Source organism: Pipistrellus kuhlii, unplaced genomic scaffold (genome assembly GCF_014108245.1).
Source record: "Pipistrellus kuhlii isolate mPipKuh1 unplaced genomic scaffold, mPipKuh1.p scaffold_m20_p_35, whole genome shotgun sequence".
NCBI classification, from domain to species: Eukaryota; Metazoa; Chordata; class Mammalia; order Chiroptera; family Vespertilionidae; genus Pipistrellus; species Pipistrellus kuhlii.
The window spans coordinates 4,581,424-4,600,122 of NW_023425535.1; the positions used below are offsets into that span (position 1 = coordinate 4,581,424).

An 18,699-nucleotide genomic window follows, 5' to 3' on the forward strand; every position below is an offset into this window, starting at 1 on the left:
CACTGCTCCGGGCCTGGCCGCACCAGACTCGGCTGCTCCGGGCCTGGCCGCTCCCAGCCTGGCAGTCGCTGCTCCGGGCCTGGCCACTCCTAGCCTGGCAGTCGCTGCTCCGGGCCTGGCCGCACCCTGGCTGGATGCTTTGGGCTTGGCTACTGCTGCTCTGGGCCTGGCTGCTCCCAACCCGGCTGCTCTGGGCCCGGCTTCTCCGGGCCTGGCCACTCCGGGTCTGGGTGTTCCTGGACTGGCCACCCTGGGCTTGGCCGCCTCTGCCTCAGGCCTGGCTGCCACTGCCCCAGGTCTGGCTGCTCCAGTGCTGGCCGTTGATGCTCTGGTTCTGGCTGCTGCTGCTCTGGGGCCTGGCCACTGCTGCTCCGGGCCCGGCTGCCACTGCCTTGTGCCTGGCCACTCTAGGCCTGGTCACCGCTGTTCCAACATTCTTTCTTTCTTTCTTTCTTTCTTTCTTTCTTTCTTTCTTTCTTTCTTTCTTTCTTTCTTTTTTAAAAAACGCATTTATGTTGCAATGTTGGCTGGTGAGTTGAGTTCTGACTTAGTCTTTGATTTTTCAAGATATTCTTTGCATTCTTTCTTAAGTAATTTTACTATCATTTGCTCTCACTTGATTTCTTCACATTGAGAACTTCTATGGTTTCTTCCTCCCCGTCCTGGAATCTCAGCAGGTTGGCCTGTGGCACCCCTTTGTTCTCCGGGGGCTCCTGCGCTGCTTCAGCCTGTCGCCGGGGTTGGCGCCGCCCAGGAAACATCCCCAGTCCTTGGCTCAGTTGCCTGCGCTCAGCAGTTGACGGCTCAGGGGCACCCCCCCCCCCTGGGGGCCCCGTCGCCCGGCTCCTTGCTGGCGCCCGGCTGGCCGGTGTCCAGCGGGGGCTCCTGCTCCTCATCGCGATCCTCCAGTCTGGAGCTTTCTTTCTCTCTCCCGCTAGGGGAGTCCAGGATCAGAGTCAACAGACTGTCCTCTGTGCGCAGTGTGCCTGACTCCGGGGGCTCGGCCTTTCGCCGTGCTCCCAGGACTCCACCTCACAGCCCCGTCTCCCCCTGCCCAGCCTGGGTCCCCAGGGACTGGCCCAGACCGGGAGTTCGGGGCGGTCCGGTCTGAGGCTCAGCGCCGCCGGAGGCTTTGTTTCTTCCGGCTAGGGTAATCCAGCATCAGAGTCTACATTCAGTCCTCTGCGCACAAAGCGCGCAACTCCGGGGGCCCCCCGCCTTTCGTTTTTCCCCTGGGATTCAGCCTCCCAGCCCCGTCTCCCCCTGCCAGAGCCTGGGTCCCCAGGGTCTGGCCCATAATGGGGCTCAGCGCTGCCAGTTCGGGGGTTCAGCCCAGGCTGGGGGTTTTATTTCCTTCCTGCTAGGGAACGCCAGGCAGCATCCAGCCCTCTCCTCCTCTCCGGCTGCGACCTCTCGGTGCGCGCATACGTGCGAGCGCGCAGCATGTCTCTGTACCTTAGGCTCTTTTTTCCAGCTCCTCTGATTTTCCTTCTGGTTTTCTCCCACCTTCCTATTGTAGAGTTTTCAGCCAGTCGACTACCTGTAGGTCTGGGTAATGTCCACTCTACATTTTAGTTGTATTCCATTGAAATTGTTGTGAGCTGCTGCGGTTAGGTGTCTACCCGAGCAGCCATCTTGAATCCTCTGCCCGATGTCTCCCTTTCTTCCCATTAACCCCTTCTAGCCTGCCTCCACTCCCCTCCCCAAGCTTAACCACACTATGGATTTTATATTTTTTATGCAACTGTAAATAAGATTGTTTTCTTAGTTTTATATCTTGCTACTTTACTGACTCCACTTATCAGTTCTAGTAGTTTTTGTGTGGCATCTTTAGGGTTTTCTAGGTACAGTATCAGGTCATCTGAAAATAATGATGGTTTTGCTTCCTCATTTCCAATTTGGATGCCTTTTGTTTCTTTTTCTTGTCTGATTGCTGTGGCGAGGGCTTCCAGTGCTATGTTGAATGAAAGCGGTGAGAGCAGACAGCCCTGTCTCATTCCCGATCTTAAGGGAAGCCCTTTAGTTTTTGTCCATTGAGTACGATGGTTGGCTGTGGGTTTGTCATATATGGCCTTTATCATGTTGAGGTATGTTCCCTCTTGGCTGAGAATTTTTTTTTCATCATATGATCATGTGATTTTTATCCTTCGTTTTGTTTATGTGGTGTATCACATTTATTGATTTGTGGATCTTGTACCAAGATCCACAAATCAATAAATTTGGGGATCTTGTATCCCCAGAGTAAATCCCACTCACTTGTTTATGGTGTATGATCTTTTTAATATATTGCTGGGTCCAGTTTGTTAATATTTGTTGATGATTTTAGTATCTATTGTATATTCACCAGGGATATTGGCCTATAGTTTTCTTTCTTTTTCATGTCTTATCTGGTTTTGGAATTAGGAATTTTGGAATTAGGATAATGCTGGCTTTGTAAAATGAGCTAGGGAGTCTTCCCTCCTCTAAAGTTTTTGGGCTAGTTTGAGAAGGATAACTGTTAGCTTTTGTTGGAATATTTGGTAACATTATCAGGTCCAGGGCTTTTGTTTGTTAGGAGTTGTTATTATTATTTTTTAATTACTGCTTCAGCTTTACTAGTTGTAATCTGTCTATGCAGATTCTCTGGTTCTTCCTGATTCACTTTTGGAAGATTGTATATTTCTAGGAATTTATCCATTTCCTTTAGATTGTCTAATTTGTTTGCATATAGTTGCTCATAATATTTCATTACAATTTCTTGTATTTCTGTAGAGTCATTTTAACAGCTGATTTCTCTTCTTTCATTTTTTATCTCACTTATTTGGGTCCTCTTTCTTTTTTCTTTGTCAATATTGTTTATTTTATCAAAGAATCAGCTCTTGGTTTCCTTGAACTTTTGTATTTTTTTTTTAGACTCTATTTCTGCTCTGATTTTTAGTATTTCTTTGCTTCTACCCACTCTGGGCTTTGTTAGTTGTTCTTCTTTTAGTTCCTTTAAGTGTAAAGTTAGATGGTTTATTTGAGATATTTTTTTGAGGTTGGCCTATTTGATATATTTTTTGAGGTTGGCCTATATTGCTATGAATTTCCCTCTCAGAATTGCTTTTGCTGAGTCTCATATATTTTGGGATGTTGTGTTCTCGTTTTTATTTGTTTCAAAGGACCTTTTGATTTCCTCCTTGATCTCCTTGTTAGCCCATTCATGGTTCAGTAACTTGTTTAGCCTCTATGTATTTCAGGTTTTTTCTAGTGTTTAATTTTTAGTTTCAGATCATTATGGTCAGAGAAGATGCTTGATATGATTTCAGTCTCCTTATATCTATTGAGACTAGTTTGTGGCTTAACACGTAGTCTATCATATAAATGTTACACGTGCATTTGAAAGAAATGTATATTTTGCTGCTTTGAGGTAAAAGGCTCTGGAGATATCAGCTGAACCACCTGATCTAGTGTGTCATTTAAGTCTTCTGTTTCCTTGTTGATTTTATGTCTGGAAGAAGTATTTATTGATGTCAATTGGGTATTAAAGTTCACTACTCTGACTGTATTACTACCAATCTCTCCCTTCATGTCCATCAAGATTTGCTTTCTATACTTTGGTGAACTTATGTTGGGTGCATAAATGTTTACAAGGGCTATATCCTCTTGTTGGAATGTTCTCTTTATCATCATGTAATGTTCTTCTTTGTCTCCTATTTATAGCCTTTGGTTTAAAGTGTATTTTGTAAGATATAAGTACTCATATTCCAGTGTTTTTTTTTTTTTTTTAATTTCCATTTGCATGAAATATCTTTTTTCATCTTTTTATTTTTAGTCTGTGGGTATTCTTTGTTCTGTGGGTATTCTTTGTTTAGTCTGTGAGTATTCTTTGTTCTCAGGTGTCTCGTAGACACCATATATATGGGTCTTTTTTTAATTTTTATAAAGCCATTTAGCTACCCTATGTCTTTTGATTAGAGCACTGTGCCATTTAATTTTTTAAATCAATCTCTCTCTCTCTCTTTATTATATATATCTTTATTGATTTCAGAGAGGAAGGGAGAGGGGGAGAGAGAGATAGAAACATCAACGATGAGAGAGAATCATTGATCAGCTGCCTCCTGCACGCTTCCTAGTGGGGGATCGAGCCCACAGCTGGGCATATGTCCTTGGCTGGAATCCAACCTGGGACCCTTCCTTCAGCCCACAGGCCAATGTTTTATCCATTGAGCCAAACTGACTAGGGCTGTGGTCGGCAAACTGCGGCTCTCGAGCCACATGTGGCTCTTTGGCCCCTTGATTGTGGCTCTTCCACAAAATACCATGGCCTGGGCAAGTCTATTTTGAAGGAGTGGCGTTAGAAGAAGTTTAAGTTTAAAAAATATGGCTCTCAAAAGAAATTTCAGTACAATGATTGTTGATATTTGACTCCGTTGACTAATGAATTTGCTGACTACTGGACTAGGGCATGCCATTTACATTTAAAGTAATTATTGATAGGTACATATTTGTTGCCATTTTACTCATTTAACTATATACTTTTTCCCTTTCTTTTTAAAGAGGACCCTTTAATATTTCTTGTAATACTAGTTTGGTGGTAACAAACTCCCTTAGCTTTTCCTTGTTTGGGAAGCTCCTTATTTCTTCTTCAATTGTAAATGATAGCCTTGCTGGGTAAAGTAGTCTTGGTTGGTGGTCCTTGTTTTTCATCACTTTGAATATTTCATGCCAACCCCTTCTGGCCTGAAATGTTAGAAATCAACTGCCAGTCTTATGGGAGCTTCCTTGTTGGAAATTACTGTCTTTCTCTTGTGGATTTTAAGATTCTCTCATTGTCTTTAACCTTTGCCATTTTATTATTCTGTGTCTTCATGTGGACCTCTTTGTCCCATCTTTTTTGGGACTCTCTATGCTTCCTGGACTTGTACCTATTTTTCCTTTACCAGGTTAGGAAAGTTTTTCCTTATTATTTCTTCAAAAGTTCTTGATCCCTTGCTCTATCTCTTCTCCTTCTGGTATGTTTATGATATGGATGTTTCACTTCATGTTGTCCTTAAACTATTATTAAAAAAACAAACAACTTTTCTCTTTTTGCTGCTCTGGTTGGGTGTTTTTCCTACTTTGTCTTTCAAATTGCTGGTTTGACCCTGTGCTTCATTCAACTTACTGTTCATTCCTTCTAGTGTATTCTTCATTTCAGATTTTATTATTATTTTTTATTTCTGACTGGTTCTTTTTATAGTTTTTATGTCCTTTTTAATACTTACTATATTTCTGTTTAAGGTATCTTTTATTTCTCCCATTCTTTGCCTAAATTTCTTGAGCATTCTTATAACCATTGTTTTGAACTCTATCTTTGGTAAATTGCTTGCCTCTGTTTCATTTAGCTCTTTTTCTGGAGTTTTATCCTTTTCTTTTATTTGGGGCATGTTTCTTTGTCTCCCCATTGGCTGCCTCTTTGTGTTTGTTCCTATGTATTACATAGATCAGCCATGACTCCCTGTCTTGGTAGCATGGCCTTGGTAGTAGGTGTTTTGTGGGACCTGTTGGCACAATCTCCTTGATCATCTTTGCTGGGCGCTCTAGGAATGTACAATACCTTGTATCTGTTATGTGGGCATCTTGTAATTGAGTCTCGACTGCTATTGATTTATTTATGCATGGGATCCACCTTCAGTCTGGTTAATTGTGAGGACCAACCTTGACCACAGAGTATGAGCTGTGGTGCGGATGGTGACCACATAGAGCAGATTTTGCCTCAGCAGGCCCTGGGTCTGTTGAGCGCTCCCTTTGGATATGCTGCTTGTCAAGCCATTGGATCCTGCTGTGATGTTGTCTGAAGGTAGCCGGTGGCTGTGTTGGCTCTGGAGCCTCTTGGGAGGGACTCAGGTGCAAGCTAATGTCAAATGCCGCCTGTGATTGGCCCTGGGCAGTCTGTTTGAAGTTACAAAGTGAACCAGAGTTTGTGGCTGTCTCTCCTGGGCTTGGGTGTGTGCAGGAAGGATTGACTATGCACTGAGGCCAGCACTTGCCGGCACTGGTCCCCTTGGAATCCTGAGGCCCGCCTTCTCCCGCCTCTGCCTGCTGGCTCCCGAGATGGCTGTTCCTGAGAGAACTGCCTGTACTCTAGTTGCATGAGGCAGGTTCTCAGTGAGTCACCAGGCAGGGGTGAGAGCTGTTCACTGGATTGATAGAGCTTCAATCTTGGTGCCATTGCTGAGTCTGAGAACACTCGACATATGTCCCCAGGTATACCACGTCCAGCTCACCTGCTGGGTGATGGGGTGGGGTCTCAGGGTGAGGCCAACAGAGTTTATCAGGCCCAAATAGACCAAGATTCGGCCATGTGAAGGGAAGGTGCTCTCTTGTCAGGTGTGTGAGGGAAGTTTCCCCTGTCCTAGAGCCACACTCAGTCCGCCAGATTCTCTCAGGAGCCTGCTCTCAGCAGGGGTGGCCACTGGGACGCAGGAGATGGTGGTCAGCCATGGGGGCAGGGAGGTGTGGCCCCACCCCAGAGCCCCGGGAGCTGGGGGTGGGCTGCCTGGAGCGGGGCTGGCTTCTGCAGTGAGGGCGGCGCCAGTCAGGTTTATGGGAATGTGAGGGGAATGGCCCCGCTCCGAAGCCACACAGCCCTGTCAGCGAGGCCAGCCGAGCCTGCCCACCCCTCTGCCCCAGCCCAGGCAGTGCCTCCTCAGCAGCAGAAGGGGGACCGGAGCGGAGGGTATGGTGTTCTCTAGCTGGGCACACAGAGCGGCATCTCCACCCAAGAAGATGGCCAGCCTGTCCCCTAGCCTCTCAGGGCCGCACACCCAGCCTCTCCTCATGGACTGGTCGCTCTGCCCCCTCCCGGGCCCCGTGAGCGGCTGCGGACGGGCTTGCCTTTGCCCTTTGAGAGGGCGCCTCCTTCTCCAGCAGCCGCCTGACTCCCTGGCACAGAGCTCCTGCCATGCTCACAGCCGGGCGGGGCACCTCTGCCGGCTCTGTGCTCGGCCTGCGAGTCCGGCTTGCGGGGGACACCCATGCTCCGGGGGAGCCTTTGCAGCTGAGATGTCCCTCCTGCGTCTCTGCCGCTGCCGGGGGCAGGGACCGCCCTGCTCACCTGCGCCCCCCAGTCTCCGCTGGCTCTGCTGTGATCCCTGGTCAGAGGACTTCTCCAGAAGGTGGGTGAGGCTGACGGTTCTGTGTTTTAGTTGTCATTCCAGTTGTCCTTGGAGGAGGCAGGTGTACCTCCCACCTACTCTACCTGCCATCTTGGATCCACAATCCACTTCTGAACTTTAAAAAAGGCTCCTGTCTTTAAAGAAGTGTGGGACCTCTGACTTGGGAGGCTAGGTCTTAGCAGATCTTTCCGTTCCTCTCCCCACAACCTGGGCCCCTTGGCCTCCTTGGCCCCACTTCAGAGCGGGCCTGCCTTCACACCCAGCACCTCCGGGCCCTGCCAGGTCCAGACCCCTTGCCTCTTCTGCGCAGACATGTGCTCGCAGGACGGGAACTGCCATGAGCAGTGTATAGTGCTCATCTGAATATGAGAATGCTGGAACCCTGTAAATATTGGTTATTCTCAGCCGTGAGTAGAGCTTCCCTCGTGTTACATCCTTTTAAGTCACCGTTTAAGGCAAAAACGTGTCGCACTGGCTGGCGCCAGTGCCTCAGAAGTGCAGGAGCGGATGGAATTGGAGCAGCCACGGGGGTCTCGGTCCTGGGATGGCCCTGAGGCCAGGGCCTCGCGCTTGTGAGAGGGACTGGGGGAGGCACGCGCCCTCTCGGGCTCTCCTCCGGCCTCGGCAGGGTTCTCAGCTGGAGCGGGAGCCACGGGCCCGTGGAGCAGGTCCTGTGTGCCAGCTGTCCTCAGCGCCCGCAGTCCTTCCCTTCAGAACACGTCCCGGCACCGTGCCGCAGGCCTGCCCGCCAGTGGCCCGCAGGCCGTGCAGACAGGTGGTCACTCAGCTGACAGCTCCCAGGTGAGCTGCGCTCTGTCCCGGTGGGCAGGCCCAGGAGGCAGCAGGTGTGAGCGGAGCTCTGCGGAGGAGGAGCTTGGTGTTGGAGACAGTGGCCAGAGCTTGGGGGGCTGGTGGAGGAGTGCAGCCGAGTGTGCCCAGTGTCAGCTGGCTGTCCCGGGGGCCAGGCCCTGGGGCACCATGGAGGAGTGCAGCCGAGTGTGCCCAGTGTCAGCTGGCTGTCCCGGGGGCCAGGCCCTGGGGCACCATGGAGGAGTGCAGCCGAGTGTGCCCAGTGTCAGCTGGCTGTCCCGGGGGCCAGGCCCTGGGGCACCGTGGAGGAGTGCAGCCGAGTGTGCCCAGTGTCAGCTGGCTGTCCCGGGGGCCAGGCCCTGGGGCACCATGGAGGAGTGCAGCCGAGTGTGCCCAGTGTCAGCTGGCTGTCCCGGGGGCCAGGCCCTGGGGCACCGTGGAGGAGTGCAGCCGAGTGTGCCCAGTGTCAGCTGGCTGTCCCGGGGGCCAGGCCCTGGGGCACCGTGGAGGAGTGCAGCCGAGTGTGCCCAGTGTCAGCTGGCTGTCCCGGGGGCCAGGCCCTGGGGCACCATGGAGGAGTGCAGCCGAGTGTGCCCAGTGTCAGCTGGCTGTCCCGGGGCCAGGCCCTGGGGCACCGGTGGAGGAGTGCAGCCGAGTGTGCCCAGTGTCAGCTGGCTGTCCCGGGGGCCAGGCCCTGGGGCACCGGTGGAGGAGTGCAGCCGAGTGTGCCCAGTGTCAGCTGGCTGTCCCGGGGGCCAGGCCCTGGGGCACCGTGGAGGAGCAGAGGAGGTGGTGGGGTGCTGCTGGAGGTCCTTGGAGGAATGGCCTCATCTGGCCTCATGTGTCTCCCTACATCCCTCATCCTGGTCTCCGTGTGACTCCATCAGAACATGCTGGAGGACCCAGCAGGCCAGTGGGCAGGCAGGCACGGCTCTGACCTCCCAGTGCCCACGCCGCCCGCCCCTCCCTCTGCACATCCTGGCCTGAGGCGGGGTCCTCTCCGTCAGCTGTGCTGAGCGCCGCTCTGGGAGGCAGTGTGGGAGGGGAGTCCTCTGTGGGGAGGCTCTGCCGAGGGGAGCCGGGCCGTGCAGGAGCCCTCGGCGATGCAGGGGCGGGTCTGTGAGTGTGCATGCGGGGAAGTGCGTGCTGGGAGGTGGCACAGCTCTCCAGCCACAGGAGCAGGGCAGGGGGCAGGGCGGGGTTGGCAGAGCCCAGAAGCGGGGGTCGGTGGCGTCCTCAGCCCTAGGAGCAGTCTCTCTACCCCCTGGGAGAGCTTCTGGTCAGTCCTCAGTCCTGGTCCAGCAGCTGGTGGGCCTGGCGTGGCACGGAGGGTGGAGCTCTCAGGCCCGTCTCCCAGGCTGTTGGAGGGGGAGGTGTCGGTGTGTCCCTGTGGACGGCCCTGGAGACGGGCCCGCAGGGTGGGAATGGTGCCTGTGCCTCAGTTTGCCTGGGCGAGCGCCTCCGGGCGGGGTGTCACCAGCTGCGGCTGGCATCCTGGCCGGCTCACCGAGGCCCGTGTGGGAGCTCCCCGCCCGAGCGGTGCCGCCCGGCCTGCAGGCCAGGCCTCGGCCCACTCTCTCCCTGCACCCTGTGAACTGGTGAATCCCGCGGAGAGTGCGTGGTTTTAAGAAACCCCTTCTTCAGGTGTGGGTGTGGCTCCCCTCTCAGGATGAGTGTCTGGGGACCTTGGCAGGTTTGACAATCTGTGTCTCCTGAAGTGTGGGCAGCGGCGTGCACTCCTGCGGAGCCGCGAGGTGTGCAGTGTGTGCTGTGCAGCGCCAGCCGCGCGGCTGGGCTGGAGGGCAGCACACAGCACACAGCGGGGCCGGGCTGGAGGGCAGCACACGGCACACGGCACACGGCACACGGCACCCGGCACCCGGCACCCGGTACCCGGCACCCGGCACACGGCACACGGCACACGGCACACGGCACACGGCACACGGCACACAGCACACAGCCGGGCTGGAGGGCAGCACACAGCACACAGCACACAGCACACAGCCGGGCTGGAGGGCAGCACACAGCACACAGCGGGGCCAGGCTGGAGGGCAGCACACAGCACACAGCACACAGCACACAGCGGGGCCGGACTGGAGGGCAGCACACAGCACACAGCACACAGCACACAGCACACGGCACACAGCACACGGCACACGGCACACGGCACACGGCACACAGCACACAGCACACAGCGCACAGCACACAGTACACAGCTGGGCCGGGCTGGGAGGGCAGCACACAGCACACAGCCGGGCCGGGCTGGGAGGGCAGCACACAGCACACAGCCGGGCGCGGGCTCCCGCCTCGGCAGTGACCGCAGTTCACAATCGCACGCTCCATGCGTGACTGTGAAGGGAGGGAAGGGGCCGTGGAGTTCTCACAAGGGAGTGACGGTTACCGCAGAGGTCCAGGAGGGTGGGGTGGGTGTTAGCCAGGAGGGGAGTGTGTGTGTGTGTGTGGGGGGGGGGCATTGCAGGCCAAGGGGCGTGTGGTGAGACTCAGACGTGGCAGGAGCCTGGGTGTCTGCCCTGCACAGGCCAGCCCGGGACACGGTGGTGGTGGGCCCGGGCCACTGTGAGGGTGTGGTTTGTCTTCGCCGTGGGGAGGGGTGTGGAGGGGGCAGGGGCAGCGCAGCTGGCTGGTCCTCGGGAGGCACGCCCAGGGGTGTGGGACGGGCGGCGTGTATTGGGCGGTGGTGGCTTAGACCAGGGGGATGGCAGTGGGATGGAGGAAAATTGGCAGACCGGAGAGATAGTTTGGAGATAAATACCCAGGACTTGTGAAGCTCGGGAGCAGAGGGCCCGGGAGAGCAGGGTCAGGAGCAGGTGGGTGGGGGCGTCCTTTGCTGAGACTGGTGGACGAGGAGGGACAGGGTGGCGCCGAGGATATGCCAAGTCTGAGCTGCCAGTGGGCTCAGGAGGGGAGACCTGACAGGGCTGGGCCCCGGGAGGCTTGTGGCCTGTCTGAGGGCTGGGTCTCACTCCTGACGGGACGGCCAGGCGTGCAGGCGGCTCTGATGCCACTGAGCCAGGACGTGCGAGGGTCTGCAGAGGCAAGAAGGGCGAGCACCCACCAGGGGCGTGCCTTCCTCCTCCTCCCACCACACAGAGGTGAGGGTCTGAGGCAGGAAGCGGGCGAAGCCCCCAGGGTGCTGGCTTCCGTTTTATCCCTGAAGAGTGAGCAAGGGCCTTGTTGGACGTGGGGAAGCCAGGCGGGAGAGGAGGACAGCAGGAGGCTGAGGTGGAGGCCGCTGAGGGCCACGCACCTCGCAAAGTCACATGCTCCAGCTGTGTGGCTGTCCGCTTCGCCCATGCTCGGACAGGGTCGTGGTTGGCGGGCTGCCCACCGCCAGCTGCTGCGAGGAGAGCAGTGAGGGTCTGAGGCCTGAGGCCACAGGAGGCACAGGAAGGGGAGTGGGAGGGAGCGGGAGGGGGCTGTGGGATGTGCTTGCCAGGATGTCCTGGGTCCAGAGCAGAGCGAGCAGGGGCGGCCGGGACCCTCCCCGCTGCCTGCCCGGGAGTGCGAGGGAGGCGGCTGCTCTAGCTCTGGCCTCTGCAAGCCTCTGCCACTCACTGCCCTCCTCGTGGCTTTGTTTATCTTTCAGACGTCTTAGTAAAACATGAGGAACGTTTATTCTCTGTAGATCAATAGTTTATTCTGAGTTATGACAATACTGAGTTCGGTCAATTACTCAGTGACTATAAAGTATTTATAAATGCTACCTTCGTTTCCAGCGCCAGCCATTAGGCTTCCAATGTGAACAGACCGTGCCAGAGGGCGGAGGGCACGGGAGGTGTCGGAGCGGGGTGCCGTGGCTGCTCAGATCGTGAAGTCATGGGGTGGCGCTGGGAGACCCGCTGGGGAGCAGGTGGGGTGCTGCCGTGCGGCCGGCCCGCGGGGCCTCAGAGAGGCTCTCCTGTGGGCGAGCTGGGCCCCGGCCGCCAGGCTCCTTGGGGCTGAGGCGTCTCTCCGGGCTGCTTCTGCCAGGAGGCGTGTTCCCTCCTGCCCTCCCGGGAAGTCCTGTCCTCTGACCACCAGGCTGCTGAGCGTGTGAGGCTGGGCCGTGGCGTCAGAGCAGCAGGGCCCCGGGTGGCCGCCCCTCTGCAGGGACCCTGTGGGCCCTCCCCGAGGAGCAGAGGGTGTGCCCTGGGCATGATGCCTTCTGGGCACAGGCCGGGGCGGGTGGGGCTGGCTGTGACAGCACATCCCAGGTGGTGGCACAGAAATTGTGCGTCTCCTCCAGCACAAGTCGTGGTCCCGCCTTTTCCAGGAATCCCCTGGGGCTCAAGAAGCCTGCCTGGGGTCAGCATGGTGCCAGGGCGACCTCATGTCTGAGCACTGTCTCCCCCCACGCCCGCCTGCAGGCAGGGGGGTGGGGAGCGGGGTCCGCCTCACCCCGGGAGGTGTGCTTCTGCATGCGCAGCTGCCCCAGAGGGTCCCTGGAGAAGGGCTGGGCAGGCTCCCACGGGATCCCGTCTTCTGGCACCGGCCTGCGGTCTGCCCTGCGGTTCTGTGCCAGGGCTCTGGCTGTTGCCCTGGCCGCTCTGTGCTGCATTTTGTCACCAGAGGAGCAGAAAGCTCACCTGGGGTGAAGGTTACAGAGACTATCTCACCTGTGGTGTAGCCCCTGAGGCTGGAGGCCGACACCTCAGGGAAGCGGGGCTGGGGGAGGGAGAGGAGGATGCTGATTGTGGAGCCCCCGGGATGCCGGCTGACAGCAGCCTCTCTCTGGCTCCCAGCAGCTTCTCTCTTCCCAATTCCTGGGCCTCGGAGCTCAAAGCTGCTCATTAGCCCTCTTTGCTCCTGACTGTCCGCTGAGGAGCCATTCTCAGGGACCTTTGTCAGCCCGTCCGCCTGCATTGTCACAATCAGGAGAGATCAGCGCATTGTCACAATCAGGAGAGGTCAGTGCATTGTCACAATCAGGGGAAGTCAGCGCATTGTCACAATCAGGGGAGATCAGCGCATTGTCACAATCGGGAGATCAGTGCATTGTCACAATCAGGAGAGGTCAGTGGATTGTCACAATCAGGGGAGGTCAGTGCGTTGTCACAATCAGGGTGGAGATCAGTGCGTTGTCACAATCAGGGTGGTCAGTGCATTGTCACAATCAGGGGAGGTCAGCGCATTGTCACAATCGGGAGATCAGCGCATTGTCACAATCAGGGTGATCAGTGCGTTGTCACAATCAGGGTGGTCAGTGCATTGTCACAATCAGGGGAGGTCAGCGCATTGTCACAATCAGGGGAGATCCGGTCATTGTCACAATCAGGGTGGTCAGTGCATTGTCACAATCAGGGGAGGTCAGTGCATTGTCACAATCGGGAGATCCAGTCATTGTCACAATCAGGGGCGGTCAGTGGATTGTCACAATCAGGGGAGATCCGGTCATTGTCACAATCAGGGGAGATCAGCACATTGTCACAATCGGGAGATCAGTGCATTGTCACAATCGGGAGATCAGTGCATTGTCACAATCAGGAGAGGTCAGTGCATTGTCACAATCAGGGGAGATCCGGTCATTGTCACAATCAGGGGAGGTCAGCGCATTGTCACAATCAGGGGAGGTCAGCGGATTGTCACAATCGGGAGATCCGGTCATTGTCACAATCAGGGTGGTCAGTGCATTGTCACAATCAGGGGAGGTCAGCGCGTTGTCACAATCAGAGGAGGTCAGCGCATTGTCACAATCAGGGGAGGTCAGTGCGTTGTCACAATCAGGGGAGGTCAGCGTGGTGGCTTGCTCCGTAGCAGAGAATGAGATGAAGGCTGCTGTCCACTGGGAGCGGCAGACACACCTCCTGACGGAGAGGGAGGAGCAGTGTGGCTTCCACCCTCCGCCTCGCCGGGCTCTGGGACGCCCTTCACAGGCAGACCTCTCACAGGGCGCGCAGAGCGTGAGGGGCGCCGTCTTTCCCGGGCAGGACCCCGAGGAGGCCAGCTCCCTGCCAGGCCCCGCGGGGTGTCCGCGGCAGGGCCGGGTCAGACCGGGGCCAGGACCCCCCTCAACCAGGCAGAGTGTAACGTCCTGTCCTGGGAATGAGCGCACAGCTGGGTTGAGCTCACGCTGGTTTGGGTTTGACCTTTGATTGTTATGTTTGGAGCCTCCGAACAGCCATTGTTTGGACAGTGCTGTTCCCAGGGGCTGGCAGGGGCCTGCAGGGGCCCCTCCCCCGGACCTGGAGCTTCCAGCCCCGATCCCTGCCCTGTGGTCGCAGGGTCCGGAGCGGCAGGCGGCCACCGGAGACTGTGGGCTTCGGGGTGAGTTGTGGCTGGGACCCTGGGCACGGTGTGGGCGGGGATGTGGAAGTGGACATGCTTGTGCCCAGCTCGGGGCTGGCACTCGTGGTCCTCGGGGCGTCACTGCTCCCGCAGCTCTGCCGCTGCAGAAAGCCGGGTGGGTTCATGCCCCGTCCAGCCACTCGATGAAGTGGAAACCGGAGGCTCAGAAAGGAGACGTGCTGAGGCCACAGGCTGCTGCCCGCCGAGCGGCAGAGCAGGAGACTCCGGGCTGCGGCTGCAGCGGCCGGGACAGGGCCAGCAGCACTGTCTGCTCCGAGCTGTCCTGCTGCGGGCGGCGCCTGGTCCGCACCATCGCTCTGCTCCCTGCTGTGGTCCGAGCCTCTCTCTCCCTTTGGGCTCACCCTCCTCCGGCCCCCTTTCTCACAGGCCCAGCTGTGGGGTCTGTCTCCTTGGTAGATCGAAAGGGGGACCCCGCTTATCCTGCTCTTTGTCCCCCCACAGGTTTGCAGAGGGGGAGAGCGGGTGAGGAGTGCTGCACCCGGGCCCATAACCTGCCTGGGGGTGGAGAGTCTGAGTCTTGAAACACGAGTGGGTGTGAGGTTCGAGAGGTAGTAGAAAGCGGGGCAGGTGCCAGGGGCCGAGACTTGGGCAGTTGGTTGGGGCAGTAGTCGGCAAACTGCGGCTTGTGAGCCACGTGCGGCTCCTTTCACAAAATACCACGCGTGAGCGTGGTGCGCATGTATAGTGCGATTGAAACTCTGTGGCCCATGCGCAGAAGTCGGTTTTGGCCTGGGTGAGTCTGTTTTGAAGAAGTGGCATTAGAATACTCAGAGGGCCAAAGAGCCGCATGTGGCTGGCGAGCTGCGGTTTGCGGAGCGCTGGGCCGGGGCGCGGTGAGGGGGCCTGTGGCAGCAGGCCGCACGGCTTAGGGGCCGCAGGCGCTCTGAGGCTTGGACTGCGGGAGCCGCCGGAGGCTTCCCACAGGAGCAGCGCGTGGGGTCTCTTTCGGGGGAGCTCTGCGGGGAAAGCTGGGGTGGCCGCATGCTCCCCGGGATGCGGGGTCTCTGGCTCAGCCGCGGCTGCTCTCTCCCACCTCCTGCCGGCACAGCGCGCTGCTGGTAATGTCGCTCCAGGGCTGTTCGGAAACGGTGCCCTGTGCGAGGGGTCTCCCCCGCGCCCGCTGCCCCAGAGGAGTAGGTGGTGGCTGACGGGCGTCCCTCGTGCTTACGGGGACCCCAGAGGGCTGTGCCACCTCCGGCCAGCCCGCCGCGGCCGCCCTCCCCGGACCCCTCCCTTCGCTCCTGGCGAGTGGCTGGGTCACCGGGGCCCGGAGCCAGCGCGGGGCTGGGCTGACCAGGCTTTAGGACGTGAACCAAGTGGACTCGGCCGCAAGACTTAGGACAGCCTGGTCCTCCGGGGTCCGAGTCTCGCTGACTCCGCCGTGAGTCACTCCCTCGGTCCCAGGCCCCAGCCTGCCGCGATTGAAGAGCTCCCAGCGTTGTCCTGGTCTGGGCCTGGCCTAGGGAAGCACAGATAGAAACACGCGAGCTCTGGGCTGTGAGGGCTGCAGCCGGGCAGCAGGCAGGACGGCTGCAGCAGCACGAGGCCCGGGGCAGACGGGGCTGCGTCCCTCTCCCGCCATCTCTGCTCGGGCAGCCTACGGCCAGCAGTGGTGCCTCTCCTGGCCTTTGCTTCCTGATCTGCTGAATGGGCACAAGAGCAGAGGGCCTCAGTGAGAGTGGGAGAGCCGCTGGCCTGGCTGGGATGGGCTCGTGGTCCCTGGAAGGAGGCAGCACTTCTCGGGGCCCAGGCATGCACGGCGGCACAGGCGGGTGGGGAGCCCTGCAGCGTCACCCGTGCTGACCCTGGTCTCTCGCTCTCTTTCCAGCCTGTGACCTCATGACGCAGGGCATCTTGGCTCTGGTCACGTCCACTGGCTGTGCGTCGGCCAACGCCCTGCAGTCCCTCACCGACGCGATGCACATCCCCCACCTCTTCGTCCAGCGCAACCCGGGAGGGTCGCCACGCACAGCCTGCCACCTGAACCCCAGCCCCGACGGCGAGGCCTACACGCTGGCCTCCCGGCCGCCCGTGCGCCTCAACGACGTCATGCTGCGGCTGGTGAGCGAGCTGCGCTGGCAGAAGTTCGTCATGTTCTACGACAGCGAGTACGGTGAGTGCCTGGGCCGCCCTGGCTCCGGGGCGCCCCTCGGCGCTCTGCCCCCGGGGTGCCCCTCCTCAGTGCGGGAGGCCTGTGCTGGCTGCCCCCGGGCAGGCGAGGGAGGCGTGGGAGGGGTGTGGTCTGAGCCAGTGGGGCTCGGTGGCCGGGCCCAGCCTTGAGCTTCTCGAGTGGGGGAAGAGCTGTGCAAACAGATCCATAGACAGGCACTGACGTCGCCTAGCAACACACCTTACCATGACAGCTGAAATTCGAATCATCTTCAATAAAATATTAATAACCTGCTGGCGGGCCTGACGGCTGCACGCAGGCGGCGGTGGAGGCCCCAGCCCGGGCGTCCCTGAGCCTCCTCTCCCAGGATTGCCCGCACCAGCCCTTCCCGCTCCGCCCTGCCTCCTCCCATCTGCCCTTAGTTGCGGGGTCTTGGCAAATGTCAGGGGATCACTGGGCATGAGCGGTCATGGCTTCTTCGAATATCTGCCACATGGAAAGAATCATATTGGCTTCTTGGAAAGCCAGAAAGATGGTGTGGGAGAAGTAGCTGCAGGTTTTCACACGGCGGCTCTGGAAATAACAGAGCGACCCAGCGGCAGCTGCGTGCAGAGCCGCCTGCAGCTCGGAAGCAGGAACGCACGTGCGTGCCCTTGCTCACACCCTGCAGCGCGCATGCAGGCGGCGTGCGCTCACTGCCGTGCGATTTCGCCTCGTGCAGATCCACGTGACCCCACAGTCAGGATCTACGCTATAGCCACGGCCACACGTTCCATGTCTTGAAGGGTGTGAGGTCCGTGAGGCCGCAGCCTCAGGGTGAGCCCAGTCCTTGGCTCCTTGGCCAGGAATGTAACCGCAGAGAGAAGCCAGGTGTTTGCAAATGCCTGGCTCTCTGCCCCGAGGCTGGGCGGCCTCGCCCTGAGCACGTACGCTGCCGAGGCTGCCGGAGGAGTGGGCGGCGTGGGCACCGCTGTCCTAAAGGTGAGGCGGTGAGGGGACAGGGTGGCCGAGACTCTGGCACTTTAACTGGACTCTTTGTCCAGGACTTGGCCCTCCTGCCCCCCAGTCTCGGGCCCTGGGAGCAGTGGGAGCCCAGGCCACTGGGAGCACAGGGCGCCTCTAGGGCCAGCCTTCCTCTGAGAACCTTGTGTTGGTGGCTCAGCTCGGGCGTCGGGCCTGCTCTGAGGCTGGCTGAGGGGAGGTGTGCACGTGCCAGGCGGAGGGTGTGCGTCCTCTGTTCCCACCCCACTTCTCCTGGCACCGTTGTTCTCCTTCTGCTCTGACCTACAGACACTCTTCACGCCCTGTTCTCCCTAAGCTTCGAGGTGGTTTTGGGGGAACCTTGACGCAGGGAGTGGGGATCAGCCCTCCAGGCCCCCACCCACCCGTCTGAGTGCCTAAATGACACCCCATGGCACCTGCTCAAACTCCCTTTTCTTCTCGTTTCACCACCCCCCCCCCCCCCCCCCAGCTCTGGCCGTCTTAGGGATTCCACACAGGAGGGGGTGACGAGCGCTCCTCTGGAGCACCATGGCAGTGGGTGAGCCTCGGTGCCATGCGGGGAAGACCCCTGAGGCTGTGCGTGGGGAGTGATAGAAAGACTGTGGTTGCTCTGTGATGCCCCCGGTGCCCGGGGCATGGGCCGGGGAAGAGGGACTGGCAGCCATCTGCCCTGTTTGCTGATTCTGATCTGCAAGGTGGCTGGCCAGGGAAGCCTGCAGAGCTGCCATAGGCGGGACGTCGCTGTCCAGGGTGCTGACCCTTTGGCGGCGGACTTGCCGGAGGCCAGAGCCCACTCATTGGCTTCAGCGCTGGACCTCCCACCTTGGCCTGCCCTGGTCGCTGGCCCCGATTAGATAACCGCGGAGGTCAAGACTTTGCCTCCAGACGTTCTCCACAAATCCTGCTTGTCTGGCTATGCCTCTCACACGGCCCAGCCTCTGACCCTTTCCAGCACCTGGTGCTGGGGAGCCCTGGAGGGAAACCCGTGCTCAGCGGAGTGGAGGGCGTGGGCCCCCTTGGCAGGACTGGCCGTGGTGTGTCTGAGGGCCTGGGCGGTGTCCTGAGGCTGACAGGCCAAGACAAAGGGGCCTCCGGGCTCCTCGGGCTTCCAGCACCCCTCCCCCCGCAGTACGGCTGCATCAGCCCAACTCAAGTGAAATGGCCGTGAAGGCTGTTATTCCTTCCAGAGTCAAGCAGAAGTGCTGATGTCCTCACATGTATTATCTCAGCTAAGCCCCCGAATGACGGCACTCTGAGGTTCTCGCTGTGTTTACAGAGGGGGAATGCACGTCTGAGAGGGGTCTGGCTGTTATGCGCTTGCGCTTAGGCTGTTTCTGTCATCTGGATTGGCCA

The 18,699-nt window shown here is 58.0% G+C and overlaps 1 protein-coding gene across 2 annotated transcripts in view; it reads left to right on the forward strand.

Moving 5' to 3' along the window:
* The window catches only part of GRID1 (glutamate ionotropic receptor delta type subunit 1), a 460,835-nt gene that overhangs the window by 93,037 nt on the left and 349,099 nt on the right, over nucleotides 1-18,699 (forward strand). For both annotated transcript variants that reach the window (XM_036461268.2, XM_045570709.1), the window contains exon 3: nucleotides 16,063-16,347. In XM_036461268.2, coding sequence (XP_036317161.1) covers nucleotides 16,063-16,347 — 285 coding nt within the window. The remainder of the gene's footprint in view (nucleotides 1-16,062; nucleotides 16,348-18,699) is intronic.